Source organism: Taeniopygia guttata, chromosome Z (assembly GCF_048771995.1).
Source record: "Taeniopygia guttata chromosome Z, bTaeGut7.mat, whole genome shotgun sequence".
Classification (NCBI taxonomy): domain Eukaryota; kingdom Metazoa; phylum Chordata; class Aves; order Passeriformes; family Estrildidae; genus Taeniopygia; species Taeniopygia guttata.
In genome coordinates, this window is record NC_133063.1 from 54,626,870 (window position 1) to 54,645,975 (window position 19,106).

Here is a 19,106-nt window from a genome sequence, read left to right on the forward strand (position 1 = left end):
GAGGATCCCCTCAGGGCCGGCTGGTCAGCAGTAAGTGACGATGACCACGCCAGGTCAGGGTGTTTCTACCAGCTGCCAGCTCTCTCTCAGGAGACAGCCGATGCTCCTCACCTTAGCACTGCTGTAGACACTCAGAATTGCTCTCTGTACACCTGCAGCACCACAAATGTGCTCCACAGGGTTTGCCACCGAGGAGTTGGTTGTGTGGTGTATTATGTGGTTTTTTGGTCACTTTACTCACTAATTAAAGCAGATTTCCAGATTTAAGCATTAAAGGAAATTGGGAGCTAACATGCTGGACTGGGGTGAGCTGACATATTAAAAAAAATTTGAGTAGACAAGCTACTATTGAGCAAAAATAACAGAAAAGTACTGTGATAATATGTGAACTAATTGTGGGGAAAATGAAGGTCCAAAGAAGAAATGTAGAAAGTAAACCCTGGGTATCAAACACTAAAACCAGCAATGAAAGGAAACAGTGGGTCTTGTAGCATTCCAGTGAATTGCTTCCAGACAAAGACAAATTATTTGACACAAATCTAGGAAGCAACATACTCTAAACTATGGCAGAGAAATAAGCAAGATATCCAGATGCTTATAAGAACACATGAAGAACTGGAGACCAGAAACTTTGAACATCTCCTCTGAAACACTTCCTTCTAATTGCTCGTGAGCAGGTAGAAATTTTGAGAGAAACTCGTACCTAGGGATGCAAAGAGAGGTAAAAGATGATCAACAGGACGGGATCCATATGTCTAGACAACACAGGACCAGGAGAAACAAGTGGCTAAATAACCAGGCAGGGAAAAAAGCACCTCGATCGGACTGAGGCAGTTCAATAGAAAACCAACATCAGTGCCACGACTACATTTTTCGCGAAGGCTAAAACACGATTTATCCCCAAGCAAAACGCGCCCTGACATTGATTTTCTCTGGACGCCGCAGGCAGCGGAGGAGCGCCGGCAGCACCGGCGCGGCCGCCCAGCACCCGCCCGGCGCGGCTCCCGCGGCGGCGGCCCCGGAGCGCGGGGAGAAGACCCGAGGGCTCGGGAACCCTCCCACAGGGAAGCCTGACGCGCCTCCGAGGGATCGGGAGGCGGCGGCGGCCCAGCGGCGGGGCCCGGCGGGCCCGGGGGCGGCCCCCGGCCGGCAGGGGGCGTAGGGAGGGGGGGTCGGGGGGGGGGGCTATCGATGGGGGCGGCCGCTCTGCGCTCGGCTGCTCCGCCCTGCCGCTCGGCTCTGGATTAGCGCAACTGGCGACGTGGGACGGCCCGGCCCGGCCCGGCCCCGCGCCCGCCGCCGGCACCGGGAGCAGTACCGGGAGCAGTACCGCGAGCGGCTCAGGGACCGGCTCCGGGTGCGGCACCGGGCAGGCCGCCGACGGGACGAGGAACCCGAGGGCGGCGGCACTCTGGTGCGGCAGCCCCGCCAGCGCGACGCAGTGAGGGGCGGTGGCGCAGGGAGCGCCCCGGTGGGCGGCGATGGCGCTGCGAGCGCGGGCTCTGTACGACTTCAGGTCAGAGAACCCGGGCGAGATCTCGCTGCGGGAGCACGAGGTGCTGAGCCTGTGCAGCGAGCAGGACATCGAGGGGTGGCTGGAGGGCGTCAACAGCCGCGGGGACCGCGGGCTCTTCCCGGCTTCTTACGTGCAGGTGATCCGCGCCCCCGCCGCCGAGCCGCCGCCGCCCGCCCGCTACGCAAACGTCCCCGTCGGCGGATTCGAGCCGCTGCCGCCCCCCGCCGCCTTCAAGCCGGCGGCGCAGCAGCCCCCGCCCGAGCCCTTCCCGCCGCCCCCCGCCGGGTATCCCTTTCCGCCCTACGGCGGCTCCTACCAGCCCAGCCAGGGCAGCGATGACGACTGGGACGACGACTGGGACGACAGCTCCACGGTGGCTGACGAGCCGGGCTCCCTGGGCAGCTCCTACCCCGACTACGAGGCGGCGGGCGGCGGCGCCTCGGGCCGGTACCGACTGTCCACCCGCTCCGAGCCGTCCCTGGGCTCCCGCGGCGCGGGGCACCCACCGGGACACCCGCACCCCCCCGGCGGCGGCGGCGGCGCCAAGAGCTCGGCCACGGTGAGCCGCAATCTCAATCGATTTTCCACCTTCGTCAAGTCCGGCGGAGAGGCCTTCGTGCTGGGCGAGGCGTCGGGCTTCGTGAAGGACGGGGACAAGCTGTGCGTGGTGCTGGGCCCCCGGGGCCCTGAGTGGCAGGAGAACCCCTACCCCTTCCAGTGCTCCATCGAGGACCCCACCAAACAGACCAAATTCAAGGGCATGAAGAGCTATATCGCCTACAAGCTGGTGCCCAGCCACACCGGGCAGCAGGTGCACCGCCGCTACAAGCACTTTGACTGGCTCTACGGGCGACTCGCTGAGAAGTTCCCTGTCATCTCCGTGCCCCACTTGCCAGAGAAGCAGGCCACTGGCCGCTTTGAGGAGGACTTCATCTCTAAACGTCGCAAAGGCTTAGCATGGTGGATGGACCATATGTGCAGCCACCCTGTGCTCGCTCAGTGTGATGCCTTCCAGCACTTCCTCACCTGTCCCAGCACAGATGAGAAGGCCTGGAAGCAAGGCAAGCGCAAGGCTGAAAAAGATGAGATGGTGGGTGCCAACTTTTTTCTGACCATCAGTGTCCCCACAGGCTCTGGGGCCAACCTAGACTTGCAGGAGGTGGAAAGCCAGGTGGATGGCTTCAAAGCCTTCACCAAGAAGATGGATGAGAGTGCCCTGCAACTTAATCACACAGCCAACGAGTTTGCCCGTAAACAAGTCACTGGTTTCAAGAAGGAATACCAGAAGGTGGGGCACTCCTTCAAGTGCCTCAGTCAGGCATTTGAGCTGGACCAGCAGGCCTTTTCAGCTGGCCTCAACCAGGCCATAGCCTTCACTGCAGAAGCCTATGATGCCATCGGGGACCTCTTTGCAGATCAGCCCCGGCAGGACCTAGATCCTGTGATGGATTTGTTAGCGTTATATCAGGGGCATTTGGCCAACTTTCCAGACATCATCCATGTGCAGAAAGGTAAGACCTGTATGTGTTTTCTGAAACAAATTAACTTTTATATGTCAGTGGTATGCAACTGATACAGGAACCAATGCCTACATTTGCCCTGTGTCTGGCTTGCTGGCCTTTTTTTCAATCTTATTGTGTTTACTCAGGTAAACTCTCATTATAAATACAAAAAAACACATCAGTGACAGTTTTTGTTTTGTGCCAAAGGCTTAAACATAGTTGGGAGTTTTGCTGATCAGAGGTTGCTGTGTTTGGCTGAGTATCTCTGAAAGCAGCCACATCTAACTAAACTGCCTATACATTAAAGATTATTTGGCTTGTTTACAAACCCTGGAAATCAAGTGGTATGCAAACATCTATTACTCTGAGGTATGTGAGGTATCTTGAATCTTTTGTCTATTAGGTAATGAATATGAAGTAATATGTTGATGCTGTTGTCCCTCTGATTTACCACTCTCTTCAAGGTGCACGTGGAAGTGTGTGTTTTGCAGCATCAGTCTGATGAGATGTTTAAGGCTGCTGGGGCATCTTTGTTCAGCCAAGTGTCCTGTGGTATCTGTGAAAGAGTAATGGTCAGCTACAGTGTTCTTACTTGTTCAACCTTAGCCCTTATTGTCATGAACAGATGCTGGTCACCTGTTATCCTTTCAGCATCTTTCTAGCTGAAATATGCTATCCAGGTTCAGATTGCTAGTTGTAAGGTACTTTGTGACCTGTCAGAAAGAATCTCAGAAATGAAAAAAAAATCTGCTGTATAACTAATGACACTTATTCAGAAAAACATAAGTTTGTAGTATTGTATATGAGGAAATGCTGCTGTTAAATTATTGATAGTCATACATTCTTTACCATTGCAAGTAGGTAAGTCCATATTTTTTTTATTATCTTCCTTACCTGTAGTTTTCAACTCAAAATACAGGAGAGTGTGGGTATTTGAGCTGTAAAACAGACCAAAAAAATATGACATACACTCTGCAGAAATGGGTATCCGTAAGTTATCCAAGAAAATGCATGAGCTTTGTAGAAAATTATTTTGGAGATTAAATCCCAAGTGAATTGTCACCCAGAGCAAATCAGCCTTTTTGTCCTTATAGGACATTTCCAGGGGTTTTGCATCTGGAACAGTACACTAAATTTGGTAAAAAAAAAGTGGAAAAGTTTTTTCAACAGAGCAGAAAGACAATTGTTCAGAGGTATGCATTGCTGGGAACAGCTGAGGAAAGAGAGTTGCTACAAAGTGCCCAATTGTTGTTATTTAAGAAAATAAGCTTTTCATAAAAATTGTATGCATCAAAGTCAGATTTCCATTCTCCTGTCAAATATCAAAAATTGTGAGTGGAAATTTAAACAATCTAAATTTTATTTTGAAGAAGAAAGGGAGGTGTGAAGATTAGCATTTGAGGAGTTTCTTTTCTAGCTTCTGTGGTCTTGTGTTTTGATAACAGCTTTCAAATATTTTAGATTTGGGGTGATGAGTGGCCTTGGCAATGCCTCATGTTTGGGAGCAGAGCATGGTAAAGTGAGTTGTCATCCAATAGGATTATCTGTAAGTTTCTGGGGAAAAATAAAGGGAGATATACTTGTATTAAGAAAAATCCAGCAGACTGTATATACTATTTAAATAATACATCCTCAAGCTTTAAAATTATATGGCTGTCTTCACTGATTTGGAAATAATAAGATATGTGCTGAAATCATCCTTATTTCTTTTGTGGTTCTATTTGAATTTACACTTACTGGTAAAGTGTACCTTGCTGAATTGCTGAAGGTTCATGTAAATTACTAGAGCAGTGCACGAGCATGAAGTATGTAGAGTTGATTTTGGGGTAGAGCACTATCCTTGAGCAGACTGGAGCATGCAGCTCCAGCACCTCTGAACTAGCAGTGTGTTCTCAGTATCATCTATGGTACACACTACGAATATGGCAGGGGCTTGAGAGGGTGATCTCTTGAGTGTACATGGCCATGACAGGAACTGACTTATGTGGGTTGTTTGTTGTTTCTGTTACAAGACAGCAAACTAGATGAAAACTAGAGAGTCGTGTTTTGCACTCCATATTGCTGGCTTGTTACTCTTAAGGGGTACTTTTAAGAAGGTACGGCTTTTCAATGCCAATCTGTAAACTTCACATGAAAAAATGAACTGTTTGGTGTTCTTGCAACATAAAGGCTTTGTTTTACATTTACTGTCTGGGATAGTTGCCAGTTCTGAGAAATAATATTTCCCTATAGACTATACAAATATCTGTACAGTCAACAGCTCTGAAACTGTGTTTGTGATAAGAAATAATCTGAAACATAGAGTTGATATGTCTTTCTTCAAGGGTTTTATTTTCTAGTGTACAAGCTCATTAAGCAGTAAAATGACACCAAAGTACCCTTTTAAGTGGCAGAAGCAGCAGGCTGACTGATCCATTATTTAAATCGCCATGCCTTTAAAATTATGAACCCTGAAATTAGGAGTAGTGCTTTTTTTTTTTTTTTTTTTTTGCTACATAATGCAAGTATATTGGTTACTTCTGATAAAACCCAAGATCATATTCCTTTGGACCTGAGAAGGATGGAAGAGCAAAGGCAGCTGCACCAAAACATGCCTGTGTCTGTGCATACAACTGGAGGACCATGAATGTGAGAATGATTAACTCCCAGCTCAAGCTGGATCCTTGCAAATCTATGGGGCCTGAATTCCTCAGAGAGTGGGGTGAGATCATTACAAAGCTCATCTCATTGATTTTTGAGCAGTCTTGGAAATTCTAAGAGGTCCTAGCTGACTGGAAGCTGGCAAACATTGTCCCAGTTCTCAAGAAGGGCAAGAAGGAAGGGCAAGAAGGAGAGCCCCTTCCACAAGCCTGTCAGTCTCACATCAGTGCCTGGTAAAGTTATGAAGAAGCTTATTCTGGATGGTGTTGAAAAACACCTGAAAGACAATGCAGTCCTTGGTCACATCCAGCACAGCTTCAAGAGAGGAAAGTCCTGCTTATTGAGTCTTCCTTTATGACAAGGTAATCCATCAAGGGAAACCAATTGATGTGATCTTTTTGGATTTCAGTAAAGCTTCCATTGCTCTCTCTCACTGTATCCTTCTGGACAAAATGTCCAGCTCACAGCTGGACAAACAAATCATGGGATGGGTGAGAGCTGGCTCATGGGCTGGGCACAAATGGTTAAAGTGAAAGGGGTGACTTTAACTATTGACTCCCTCAGAGGGAGGGAGGCCCTGCAGAGAGACCCTGACAGATTAGAGAGATGGTCAATTCACCAACCATATGAACTTCAACAAGGGCTGGTGGCAGATTCTGCACCTGGGATGGGGCAGCCCTGGATGTACAGACAGACCGGGCAATGAGAGGCTGGGCAGCAGTGCCATGGAAAGGGCCCTGGGGTTGTGGTCCATGGCAAGTTAAACATGAGCCAGCAGTGCCCTGGCAGCCAGGAGGGCCAAGGCTGTCCTGGGGGCATCAGGGACAGCACTGACAGCTGGGCAAGGGAGGGGATGATTGTCCTGCTCTGCTCTGCACTGGGGCAGCCTCACCTCGAGTGCTGAGGAACTTTTGGGTGCCACAATAGGAGACATTAAAGTACTGGAGAAGATCCAGAGGAGGGCCATGAGGATGTTGAAGGTTCTGGAGGGGAAGCCTGATGAGAAACAGCTGAGCTCACTTGGTTTGTGAGAAGAGGAGACTGAGAAGAGACCTCATTGCAGCCTGCAACTTCCTTGTGTGGGGAAGAGGAGGGGCAGGCACTGATCTCTGTGTGACTGGTGACATGACCTAAGGGTCATGCCTGAAGTTGTGTCAGGTGAGGTTGAAGCTGAATATTAGGAAGAGGTTCTTCACCCAGATGGTTTTTGGGCACTAGAACAGGCTCCCCAAGGAAATGGTCCAAGCACCAAGTCAGATAGATTTCAAGGAGCATTTGGACAATACCTTCAGACACCTGGTGTGATTCTTGTTATGGCCCTTGTAGGGCTAAGAGTTGAACTCAGTCATACCTGTGGGTCTCTTCCTACTCGGCATATTCTGTGATTCTGTAATTTTAACTGTCTTGTCCTGTTATGCTTTTGCTTATACTACAGCTAGCTGAAGAGCTGCTTTCTAAGTGCAGTTTGTGCTATGGACTGAGAAGTCTGCATGTCTGAGGTTTTGTTTAAAAACTTTCTGCAACTTATGCAAAAAGAGCCACAGAAATAAAAGTTCCCCTCCATGTGGGCTTTTTCTTTTTCTCTAGAATTATGAACCAATGCCATGTAAGCCTTCCTGTTGCTTTGTCTGCATCTTACCAGTAAAATGTGTTAACTGTTTGTGCTTTTAATTGTTTTGGGATTCAGGTCTTTCTGCCGTCTAAACTGAGAACATCATATGTGATCTGGTTTGTTCAATTTGTGTCGGACACATGTACCAACAGACTGTGGAAATATTTTCAAACTGTTCATTATCTTATTAATATTGTTGATATTTTATTACAAGATGCCTTTTCTTTCATCTTGAGTTCCTAGTGTGTAAGGAGTTTTCCGGAGGAAGAGTCAAAGTTCCTGCTGCAGAAGAGACAAAGTACTTGAACATTTCTGTACCACATTCCAGTCCAGGACCAACAGGTCAATGCTTTGAGATCTTTCTTGGTTTCATATGCACCCTGGTCCAGGTCTGAGGATTCATTCGATTGAGCCCTACAGCAAAGAATGTGCCCAGTTGGAAACCCCACATTTCCATGTGGAAATACTTGATTTGAGAGTCCAACTGAGGCTGGCATAGAACATATCAGTACCAAGGCATACATCCCTTACAATGACTTGTTTTATAGGTCTTGTTTGGAAAACTAAGTAATTAGGGAGAACCAGTGCCTGAATACGGTAGACAATGGCAGAGTGGTGTCTCAAGCTTCTAAACATCCCAATTCTTTCATGCATCTAGTCCTCAACTCCTTGTAGGTAAATGCTTCTGATGTGCATGCATGAAAGTATTCTTGGGCATATATGTGGATTCTTTGAATGGAAGGTATGTATTAGGCAGATACAATTGTACACAGTTTTCTTTAGCCTCTGGCAAAACATTTGCAGAAGAGCGATTTTAAGTTACAGAGGCTCAAAACACTAAGCTGCATTTTATCGTTTTCTGTTGCAGAGCTGGTGTATAGTTCAAGAAATACTGGTTCAGTTTTTTAATTTTGAGAAGCAAAGCAGCTTCCCATTTGTAATGGATAATGCTTTGTCTTTTATGTATTTAAAGTCTACTTGGGGAAATTCCCTAGGCATTCTTGGTGAAATAATTCTTATGTATTAATTGCTAAAGCTTTGCTCAATTTGATGCGATCTTCCTGCTTCTGTAATCTTCAACAAAAATGCTCACTGCCAGCCCATGCAAATTGAGAAAATTCATGCACTTGTGGGAACTGGAGATAGTGTATGCTAGTATCCTAGCTCATTCTTGTCTGGCTCTCTTGTCTTCATATTTACTTAGAGTAGAAAAGTTGGGAGAGTTTTGGATATTCTTCTTTCAAGTTTTGTTTTAGGAATTACAGTAATTGGCCTCTTGTGATTCATGAAAGTGGAGGAAGTACTGACTAACATGCTGTTTCATCTCTGCCTTCCAGATTTCTTCTCTCTTAACATTATGATGGTAATGTCTGAGAAACTTCTGGTTATGGTTTTTACAAAAGAGACCTGGAAAAGGGGTCTAAATATTTCCTGTGATACAGGCAATTACATTTCCTTTGCATGCCAGGATTTAAGAGAATTATTTTTAAAAATACTTAAATGACTTTTTAAAAATATTTGAATGTTTTTGGTCACTGTTTGTGAAAAGTAAAGTATTATTTACCTGGGGCAAACTTAAATCTAGACATAGGCTTCAAAGAATACACATATTACACATATATTTTTCTATTATTTACAAAACTGTAGATGAAAAATCTATCCAGATGGAAATGCATCAAAATTTAAAGCACCAGAAAACCCAAACAGCATTGAAACCTAGAACTCTCTAACATTTTCAGCTTCCTTCTCCTTCCTCCCCCCTGGGAGAAGAAGTGGTATTTGAATTAATTAATAAATCAGCCTGGTTAACACTGGCACCTAAAACTTTATATCACAGTATAAAAGCAGTGCTTTTCTCTCTTGCTTACTTCCTTCTTAAATTTATTGTGCAAACGGGGTTTTTCTCATCATTGTTTTTCCTATTATCCACCTTGTAGGGTTTTTTTTCTCCTCTGTGCCTCAAGTGCATAAACTTTGCATGGGCTTCAACTCAGGTAGCTGCTGGGTAAGAGCTAGGCATGCAATCCTAGCCAGATGACCCTTGCAGCAGTAAAAAGAGATGAGCACTTCATCTGTGTAAGAGCTTTGGTGAGAAAGGATGTACTGCTCCAGGATGTCTTCTATTTTTTGCCATGTCAGCCTCCCCATAGCTGTCACAGGAATGATGTAACGCAGTCTGCTTGCTAACGCATTACCCAATATAGTCTCACAATATTTGAAGGTAACCTTAAGGAAATGGAGCTAAAATGTGAAAGAATCTTCACATTTAGAAACTGTATAAAATTACAGCTGCCTTAGTTTGTGTCAAGTCAGAGGACAGGAGTAAATTACTTAAAAGGGATCAATGGCTTTGCTTGAAGAAAGTTAAACAGTAAGAGAAAAAAAATTTATTTCTGTGCTCTATGTGAAAAATACATGGGTCTTTTGAATGTATGATTCTTTTTTCTTTTCCACTTCCCCACAATCTCTGTGGCTTTCTAAGGGAGCGAGATCCATACTGTTGTGATGAGTTTTTTTTCCTATTACCTTTTGAAACTAGTCTGGTATCATACACTTGCAGTAACGGAGGGACATTTCATGGCTAATACACAGCACACAAGTGGGTTGTTTTTTTTTTTTTAAACCTGCTGGTATCAGAGGAACACTATAGCTGTTTCTTATGTGGGATAGACTGCATGCATTACTGCACAACAGAAAGTCTGTCCAGTCTACCCTCTTAGTCCTAACAGAAGTTTTGGTTGGAGCTCACACTTCTAGGTTTGACTACAGGCAGTGCATATTTAAATAAATACAAATCTTCATCAGATTTGTAGTCAGCTCATAAAAAATGCCCCAATACTATTCACCACAAGCAGTAAGGCCTTACCTACTGGGAAGGCTCTGTGAGCAGCTGGGAAGTAGTAGAACAGTGTAGACATTAAATAATTAAAAATTATAATGTAGAAGGAGGAAGTCATTCTATTTCAAAAATAAAGTAATGCCTTTTGAGAGACATATGAAGAATCTATATAGGGAGATGGTTCTACTGAAGCTGGGTACTTTAGTCTGGCTGGTATGGCTTCTATCCAAACATGGAAGACAATTGGTATACTGAAAATGGAAAGAAGATCCCAGAGCTCTTCCAGTTCTTTGTTAGCACATTATCAAAAATAAGCTGGCTAACTTTTTTAGTTTGTAAGTCACCTTTAGAACAAGGACATGTTTCAGCTTTTCCAGCATCTTTCCATGACTTCATTGTTAGACTTTTAACTTGAATAGTTAAAATGCCAAGTCAGTAAGTGTAGACTGTGTAAACTTATCCAGTTGACACTTTATGTATTTTAAATTTCCTGATTCAAATAACACAGAATTTGAAAATTTTAACTGAAAAAATAGGAAATTGCATTTGGCTGAGTCCCCAGACATGAGCCTTTTCAGCAGACTAGAGCAAATAAATGGCACATGCTTTATTATGCAATCTTGTTTGTATCTTTCATAAAAGCCATGAGGACTTAAATAAAATGGAAAAAAGCCAAACAACCCACCAACGTTTAAACAATCTGTTCAGTTCTTGCCAGTGGCTTTGGTTTGTTATTGTAGCAGGACAGGAAGAAGTGTGATGTTTTCAGTAAGTATGCATCATGGGTGGACAACGTCTGTAATCATAATGAACTGAGCCATGCTTTCTGTGCCTACATGGAGTTCATTCATTAAAAATGTGAAAAGCAGGTTCATCCTGTGATTCGGAGTTTATGATACTTTATTGTCCCATGGTAAAAGCTACTTACTATTCTGATTTTTTTTAGAATGGTTATGAATTTGAATCTTTATATGTATGAATAGCTATGCTGCCTAGTTAGCAGTATACTAAAGAAGCTTTTCTTTTAAATAATGTAAGTACAGCATTATATTATAATTTTCACACATTCTGCTTTTGTATTATATAGCATGTTTTAATTGGTTGCATTAATGATGCCTTACCTTGAACATTTTTTTTTCCTGCAACAGGAATTCTAGCTCTTTTTGTTCTTACAGAGAAATTGCAAGGTTCAGAAATCTAGGAGAGGGCAATTAAAGGGTACTAGGATAACATAAACCAATATATGCATTTCATTTGAATCTTGACTCTTTTATATGAATATATGTTTAACTGCCCATACATATTTTATATGCTCATCTTAGGACAGTAGTGGAGCTAAACAGGTGATAATGGACAAGCAAACACTGTAAGTTGTATTTGTTGTTCTTTGCTTCTCTTTTAGCCTTAACAGAAAACAACATCCAAAAGCAGTTTCATTGTGCCCCAATAAATCAGTGATATAAGAGTCAGTGGAACTTGCACTTATACTTGCTTCTCTCAGTAATAGTTGGATGTTGATACATAGTGCTACCTGTGTTCCCCTGTCCCTCCACATCCGTTGAATCTTATAAAAATTTTGAAAGAAGCCAGCATTTAATGTAATAGTGCTTACACCCATTTTGGAGAGGAGGAGGAGGAGGAATAATTTCTGCTCATTTGTTGTTAACCATTTCTACTGAAAGTTAATTTATTTTATCCACAGACAGCATAATTTCTGATGGTTCTTGTCTTGAAGTCATCAGTATGAACAGGACGTTTTCAAAAGCTGTTAAAAGTCTGGAGTATCTTTCTAACATAAAGTGCTTGTTCCTAGCATCCTAATTAGGAAAAATTAGTGTTCAGATCCTGTGACAACTGAACTGTAATAAACCAACTCCAATTGTGGAAAAGCAGAGTTCTGTATTAGAAAGCTTGTTCGATGCCCCAGTTAGATGTAAACTAATGAGAAGTACTAATCATGACTGAAAAGTTTCATCTTGTTACTTCTTCTAATTCCAATTGCCTAAATTTTCAAGTGTGGTAATGAAAAACATGACTAACTTTCTGATGGGCAAATGTAATATGTTTCTGGTGACCAGCCTAGTTTATATTTCACTCTTTTGGTCCCCCTAGTCTGCACTGCCAGCTGAAACCACACCAAAGAAAGACTCTTTTAAATGGTACATATGAGTGCCAAAAAGTACAGAGTGCCTTAGAACTGGGCAAACCCAGCATTAGTTAGCATTTGCCTCTCAGGCTGTGGTGCAAAATGTTATGTTTGTGGTAACAGACAGCTGTACACATAGTTTAATTGGATTTTACAGTCAAATGATTCCTGATGGGCCTCCTTTCAGACATCACTGTAGATGCTTGTAAAGACAAAACTATTCACAAACACAGATTAAGCATGCCTAAGTGTCTAAAATAAGGTCATTTGTTTGCTTAGAAGACAGGTAGTGTACAGTGCGTCAAAAGGTAGCAGTTTTAACATCTCTGCATTCAAAATTTTAATGGAAAAATACTAATCTCATTTTACACACTTTTTCTATGTGGCTACCTAGCATTATGTTTTGTTGGGGTTTTAAAAAATTTGTTAATGGCATTATGTGGGGTGGTAGATGCATTAAAATGATAATTCTGTGATGTTACTTTCATTTATTCGACCATGTTGCTCATGTTTTCTATTATCAACTCCTCCAAAGGCAACCTCTGGCCTCTGCTCACATAAGCAGTGTGATTGTAGCATGGCCCAGCAAAACATTTGTACTGGAGGTGCTACACACCAAGGCTCATAGATTCCTCTGGGGTACGTACTCTGGACTGAAATGCACATTGACAGTGTGGAGATTTAAATATCTTTTCAGTAGTGTGATCATTTTACACTCTCTGAACATGCACAGGTATGATTATAGCCCTTGTAGATTTGGATAAATGAATCAGCTCTGTATGCTCTTCCTCTGTGTACACTAACTGACAGATGTATGCTCAGACTCAATGAGTCTGATCAGATGTTAAAAATAATGTTATTTAAAATTTTAAAAAATATTAGTTAGACATTAGTTAGACTACCAGTAACCCTGGTAGTTTTGAAAAATTGATTTTTTACGCTGTGCATTCTGGCATCATTATTAATTTGGTTTATGTTAATTAAATCAATTTATAAGTTAAGACCATCAGATGAGGTTAATTAATGTTCTGAAATATCTAGCTAATGTTCTGAAATATCTAGCAGAGGCTGTTTTGTGTGTGAGCTCTTGACTTGTGTATATTAAAAAGTGTCTTCATTTTGAACTGAAGAATGTGGTTTTTTGTGTCAACTTTCAATAAGTTTTGCAATGGGGTAACTGAAAGAGCAAATAATTATGTCTGATTTTAATAACACTGTAGTCAATCAGTGTCGATCTAGTTGTTAGCAGAGTGCTGTAATTTATAAACCTAAATTTTCAGAATAGTACTATGTTATTCTGGGCTTTTTGTAAGTAATGGGAAACACTAAAAACAAAGCTCACTTTAACTATTGTTAGGCTGCAGTTCTAAAAGCATTATAGCCATTGTCATGTATCTACAAAAACCTCTATAATACTAAAGTAATTGCAGTTTGATGTATTTGAATTTTATATTTCTGACATTTCACTATGGAAAAGGGAAGGTTGTTAGAGTGGTTTTGTGCCCTAAAGGAGAAGAATGTCATCTTTTAAATGCCAAGACTGAATTTTAAAACTATTGTGCTGGCACTTACCAAAAGCAAGTAGCAGAATTTTGCCTTTGGTTTTGAAAATCACTTGCTTTTTTTTAATGTAAAACTGTAAAACTAGATTTTTAAAAAGCAACTTATTCCGATATTAATAACTGTAACTGTAACTTTCCCTTGTGACATTTCTTTTAGTTCAGTGACTACTGAAAAAGTCTTCTTGTTTTAATTTCAGGCAAATTCCTATTATACTGCTTTCCATTATAAATCTTGGTGGGAAAATGTAAAGAATTTGCAGAATCTCAGTGTAGGCTGCTTTTGTTAATCGGTGCTCAGAGCATTCTTGAGAAAATAATCTGTCAGTGTAGCAAAATCTGTTCTATTACAAACTATTTAACTTTCAGTTGAGAAGGAGAAGTTTTGGATTTTTTCAGAGTCGGATTACATGCTGTGTGTTATGTCATTGTCATGGTTTGAGCACAGCTGGAAATTAGGCATCGTGCAATCACTCGCTCAACCCTTTCCTCTTTCTCCCCCCACCCCAACCCCAGTGGAATGGCGAGGAGACTTGAAGTAAAATCTGTATGTTGAGATAAGAACTGTTTAATAATTTATGCTAAAGTAAAATGCAGTAATAATGGTAAATAGTAATAATGATAATAAAAAAGCAGGTGATGCACAATGCAATTGCTCACCACCCACTGACTGATGCCAGACCCCCCCTTCCAAACCCAGATCTGCCATGCTTCTGGGTAACTCCCCTTAATGTATGTCCTGGGCATGGCTTCTGTGGTGTAAAATGTTCCTATGGTCAGTTCCAATCATCTGTCCAACTATCTCCAGTTTTCTTTCGTGCACCTCCTCACTGGCGGAACACAAGACTAGGAGTGAGAAAAAGAAGTCCTTGACTTGGAATAAACATGCCATAACAAAAACCCCAAAACCCCAGTGTGTTATCAACACCATTCTCATTGTGAATCAGCACTGTAACAGTACTGAGAAGAAATTAACTCTACCCTTGCTGAAAACAGGACAGTCATGAAATGCTTCTGCAATTTCCCTTGTGTTGTACTGATTGTGTAACCCAGGGCTGATCTGATCACATAGCTAAGCCAATGATAAAGCTAAGGCATCATCTGTCTCCCCAGGCCACTTACATTCTTTTATTGGATTAGTCATTTAGACATCTTGTAACATCATCTTTGCTAGATCAAGAGTAAGAGAGACAACCGTGTAGACCAACTTGCTCTGGCAGCACTCTGCTGGATTGGAAATAATGTTGTTTCTATGCACGTGAGCTACCTAGGGTTTGCTTTTTCAAATCTTTAAGCAAAGATCTATGGTTAAATAATCTTATCATTAAGTAAGGAAAAAGAAAATATTTCTAGTTACATTATCTGCTTCTACATCCTTTGATGAAAGCAACATATTAATATGTTTTTTTCCTTTTCCATTAGAGATGGTTTCTTATATTTCTTGTAAGAAAAGTAAAGCAAAGGAAGTTGTTTGACAAGTTCAAAGTTCTCTCATCATTAAGGTGCTTTGAAGGACACATCATGCATCCTGTTAGAGTGTTTAATATGCTGGACAGATGAATGGTGTGGAAATGGGTGTTGTTTTTTCTTCTAGTAAGTAGTGCACTAAATGCTATTTTGTATCTTGCTGGTAGTAGAAGGATGAAATACTTATTGCACAGATAATTTTATTTGCACAAGCTTTCTGAGGTGACTTACAGCTGCTGAGCAATTGCAAAAAAATGTGTTTGCTCTGTTTTAGTATAATTTATCACTGAAGTGGAAGGCATTACAATCATAGGATATAAAAAAATTAACCTGCTGGCTCTTACAAGCTGGGTGAGTTTTGAAGTTGGATATTTTGATGTGAGATACTGAAGACTTCAGTGTATTGGTGACTTAATGGATTCTAGAGACTGACTGTGAATTTCAGACCCTAGTGATTTCAGCTGGTGCTTACCAGCGCTTCAGGTGCTGTATTCAGCTGTGTTGAACTGATTCTGCTTTGTGTTTCATCCATATGCATTACTGTATGCAGTTAAATTGTTGCTGTTACAGCAATGTACTGTTTGTGTTTTTTAAGAATGGAGAAAGACCTGCCATGAAACAGATGTCATTGTAGTAAACACTGTGCAAATGGAAAGCAAAAAAATGGCTCTTACCCTGAAGAATTCTTTGTGTGGATTAGTAGCTTTGGACACGGCTGATGTTTCACTCTACCTGTTGCAAGCAGCACTTGAGAGCTGATGTTTGGGTGTTTTGAGAAGAGATGGAAAGGGAGAGACGGTACATCCATAGCAGGTATCACTGCTTTGTGGCTTCTGATTGCATGTGCTGGTAGGCACAGAGCAAGCCTCCCTTCCTAGGGAGACTAAGGAGTTCAGTGAAAAGCAGTCTGGATTGCAGTCTGCAAGAGAGGAACCCCTAAACTTCTGCCTTCTGGCCACACTGCAGGCTGCAGATTGGACTTGGAAACACATATACATCAGCATGGGTTCAAAGGAGTACACATGTACTTCGTGTGGAGGAATATTGAGTGTATGGACAAAAACATCCTTATTTGACACTTCACACAATCTCAAAACATTTGTTACTGGAAAAAAAATGCAGATGATGTAAAAATATGTTTGACCCAAATCAGGACTTGTTTTTTTTTTCCTGAATGTATATAACTCTTCCTACCACATAGCAATCTGATGTTTGCGTGAGTAGCTTGCTGTCTCAATACACTTATTTTTTTCCTCATGACTCCTCAGCACTCGTTTAAGTCGCTGTTAGTACACTGTTTTATGGCTTGAAATTACTTATTTCTATTGAGAACTCTGCATTGTCCCTGGTTTCTTGGGTTCTAGCATGATACACTAGCACAAATTTTGCTAGCATGAATGTCCCTTGTTGAATGTGTTTTTATCCTGTTGTGTTGTCTAATTTCATATTTCAAAACAAGAACTGAAATCTGAGTTCCTTTTAAACCCTTAGCTGCAGTGAGCACAGGAGTCTGTTTACTGTAAGGATTTAGGCAATGACAAACAGCATTACTATAAGCTTTTCCCCACTTTTAAGAACAGAAATAGATGTGGCACAGTTTTTTGCATCATTTTTAATCTAAGCCCTCTTCACTTGTTGAAAGCTAGTCCTGATCACTGGGAAGTTACTCCTGACAGAAGGTCTTTAAATGCATGAGCAAGATTGAACAGAATTTGTACATCTGGATCTAAAAAAATGTCCAAGAACTTATTTTTATGTGTTCCATCCTTCTGGGAACTGTGCACTGGTGTATATTTATCCCAGGCATGTACTCTGCAGGAGGATTCCTTGAGTTAGTATGCATTGGGAGGTAGCTCCATCTGTTTCTTTTTCCTAAAATATGTTTTAACCTTTTTTTGGACTGCTGTGATTCAGCCTTCTCTTCTTTTAAATATATCTTCCATTTTTTTATTGTCCAAACCAATACTAGGTATTCACATAATTAAAATCAGAAACCAGAAGAAATTTCTGCAGGTGTACTTCTAGACCAGTGGGCTTTGCTTACACCAGCATCCCACCCAAGGGTGGCAGCAGGAGCTGTGGGGTGCCAGATCAGGCGTTGAGTGTGATGGATCAATTAGTGAGGGTGGAGCTGGGGGAGTTCATGGTGTACAGCCTGGGGTGCAGCAGGTCCAGAGTTGTGAACTGGGGTCATCAAAGGTTACCATCACCCACTGAGGCATCTCTGTTACCTCTGATGGCGACAGGCTGCTCTCCAGTCCCCAATTTTCTGTCTTCTCCTGTTCACTGTAGGATGAATCACTGAACTTTCCATATCAATAAATCTCTGTTCCAGCTCAGGGTTTTGCTCACATAGATTAAAGTACTAGAAGTGTAGATTATGGAAAGGTGTTTGGAAGAAATTTGGGAGGTTTTTTGTTACTTAAGCTGCTTTCAAAGCCATGAAAACTAAGTCTTGCAATCTCCAGTAGATGCTGAACAGCTTAAAAATGACATTTTGGTACAAATAATTAATGTCGTCTTAGAGAAAAGCACATGGCTTTAGTGGATTTTTCTCTGTTCAGGGAGAATTCTTTGCTTGTCCTAAAATAAGATAAAATTATCCCTCTATGAAGTTATTTTAAGATTAATTATATTACAAATAATTAAAAGCTTTGTTTAAAGGCATTTCAAAAAAAAAAAAAAAACACAAAAAACAAAAGCCCAAACAATAAAGATGTTTTATTTATGTTTAAGCATATGTATGAGTTTTGTCATCTATTGCTCACATCTGGTTATAGTCTATCCAGGTTTTAAAGGAAATTCCACTAAGGACCAGTATGATCTACATGCATTAATAGAGCAATGTTAATGATTGTACTGTACTTTTCCTACTGGATTCCTTCACTAATTATAAATCTTTGGGGGTTTTTTGTTTGTTTGTTTTTTTAAAAGCAAAAAATTGCATAATATATCTAATCTGGAGGGCAGTCTTGTTTGGTAATGTGTGCTTTTTATTGATGTAAAATAATCTGAAGATTATACATGCTCCAGAGTTTACTTATGCTTTCAGCTGCTGATGTTGTGAATTTCAGGATTTCTTTTCCAGTTTGGTCATCTTAGAAATAAACAGTCTAAAGCTGTTTCCCACATCACAACTGAAGAGTTGTCATGTTTATTTAACCAGCTACATCTGGCTTCCAGTAAGTCACAAATTTCAGTTTTTCACAACTGTGCATCAGTTCCTGTCATGTCCACAGAGCGCAGAAACATTTTTGCTAAGCCTAAATTTGTTGAAAGAAGTGTTCTTTTTGTAGGAGAAGGGATTAAGTGTTTTTCAGATCATACCCCCCTACCTCACAGGTTCCTTACTCCTTAGAGGGAAACATACAGATCTTCTGGCACAGTGTCACTGCTGGCACTACTGCATGTGGAAAAGGTTTTTCAGTGATGTTTTTGGAGCCAGGCTGGAGATGATGAGGTTAATCAGCAGAAGCAGACAGTGCCAAGCTCTTAGCCATGCCACTGTCGTGCCATGGGAGCCAGGAAGGTGTGGAACGCTGCCTCTGCCTCCAAGTCCCCAGAGACAGACACTGCCCTTGGCCTTCAGGCAGAACGCTGTAGTCACATGTAAGAAGTGTAATCTGAAAGGAGAGTTACGACATTACAAATATTTAAAGGAACAAAAATCTAGTGAGATGATAAAAGTTGTACTAGTCTGATTTGGTTTAGTTATATGAATAAAATAAGTTAGGCAAAGAAGTTGCTCTGTGGGAAATTGAGTTCAGTATGAATGTCTTAAGATGGCTCTACTTTGGGTAGGTCTGTTTTGGACGATACTTTGCT

At 41.7% G+C, this 19,106-nt stretch overlaps 1 protein-coding gene across 2 annotated transcripts in view; it reads left to right on the plus strand.

Moving 5' to 3' along the window:
• The first annotated feature begins 1,234 nt into the window (after positions 1 to 1,234).
• The window catches only part of SNX18 (sorting nexin 18), a 45,578-nt gene continuing 27,706 nt past the window's right edge, over positions 1,235 to 19,106 (plus strand). For both annotated transcript variants that reach the window (XM_072921808.1, XM_002197384.7), the window contains exon 1: positions 1,235 to 3,027. In XM_072921808.1, the coding sequence (XP_072777909.1) occupies positions 1,482 to 3,027 (1,546 nt within the window). In that variant the 5' untranslated portion in view covers positions 1,235 to 1,481. The remainder of the gene's footprint in view (positions 3,028 to 19,106) is intronic.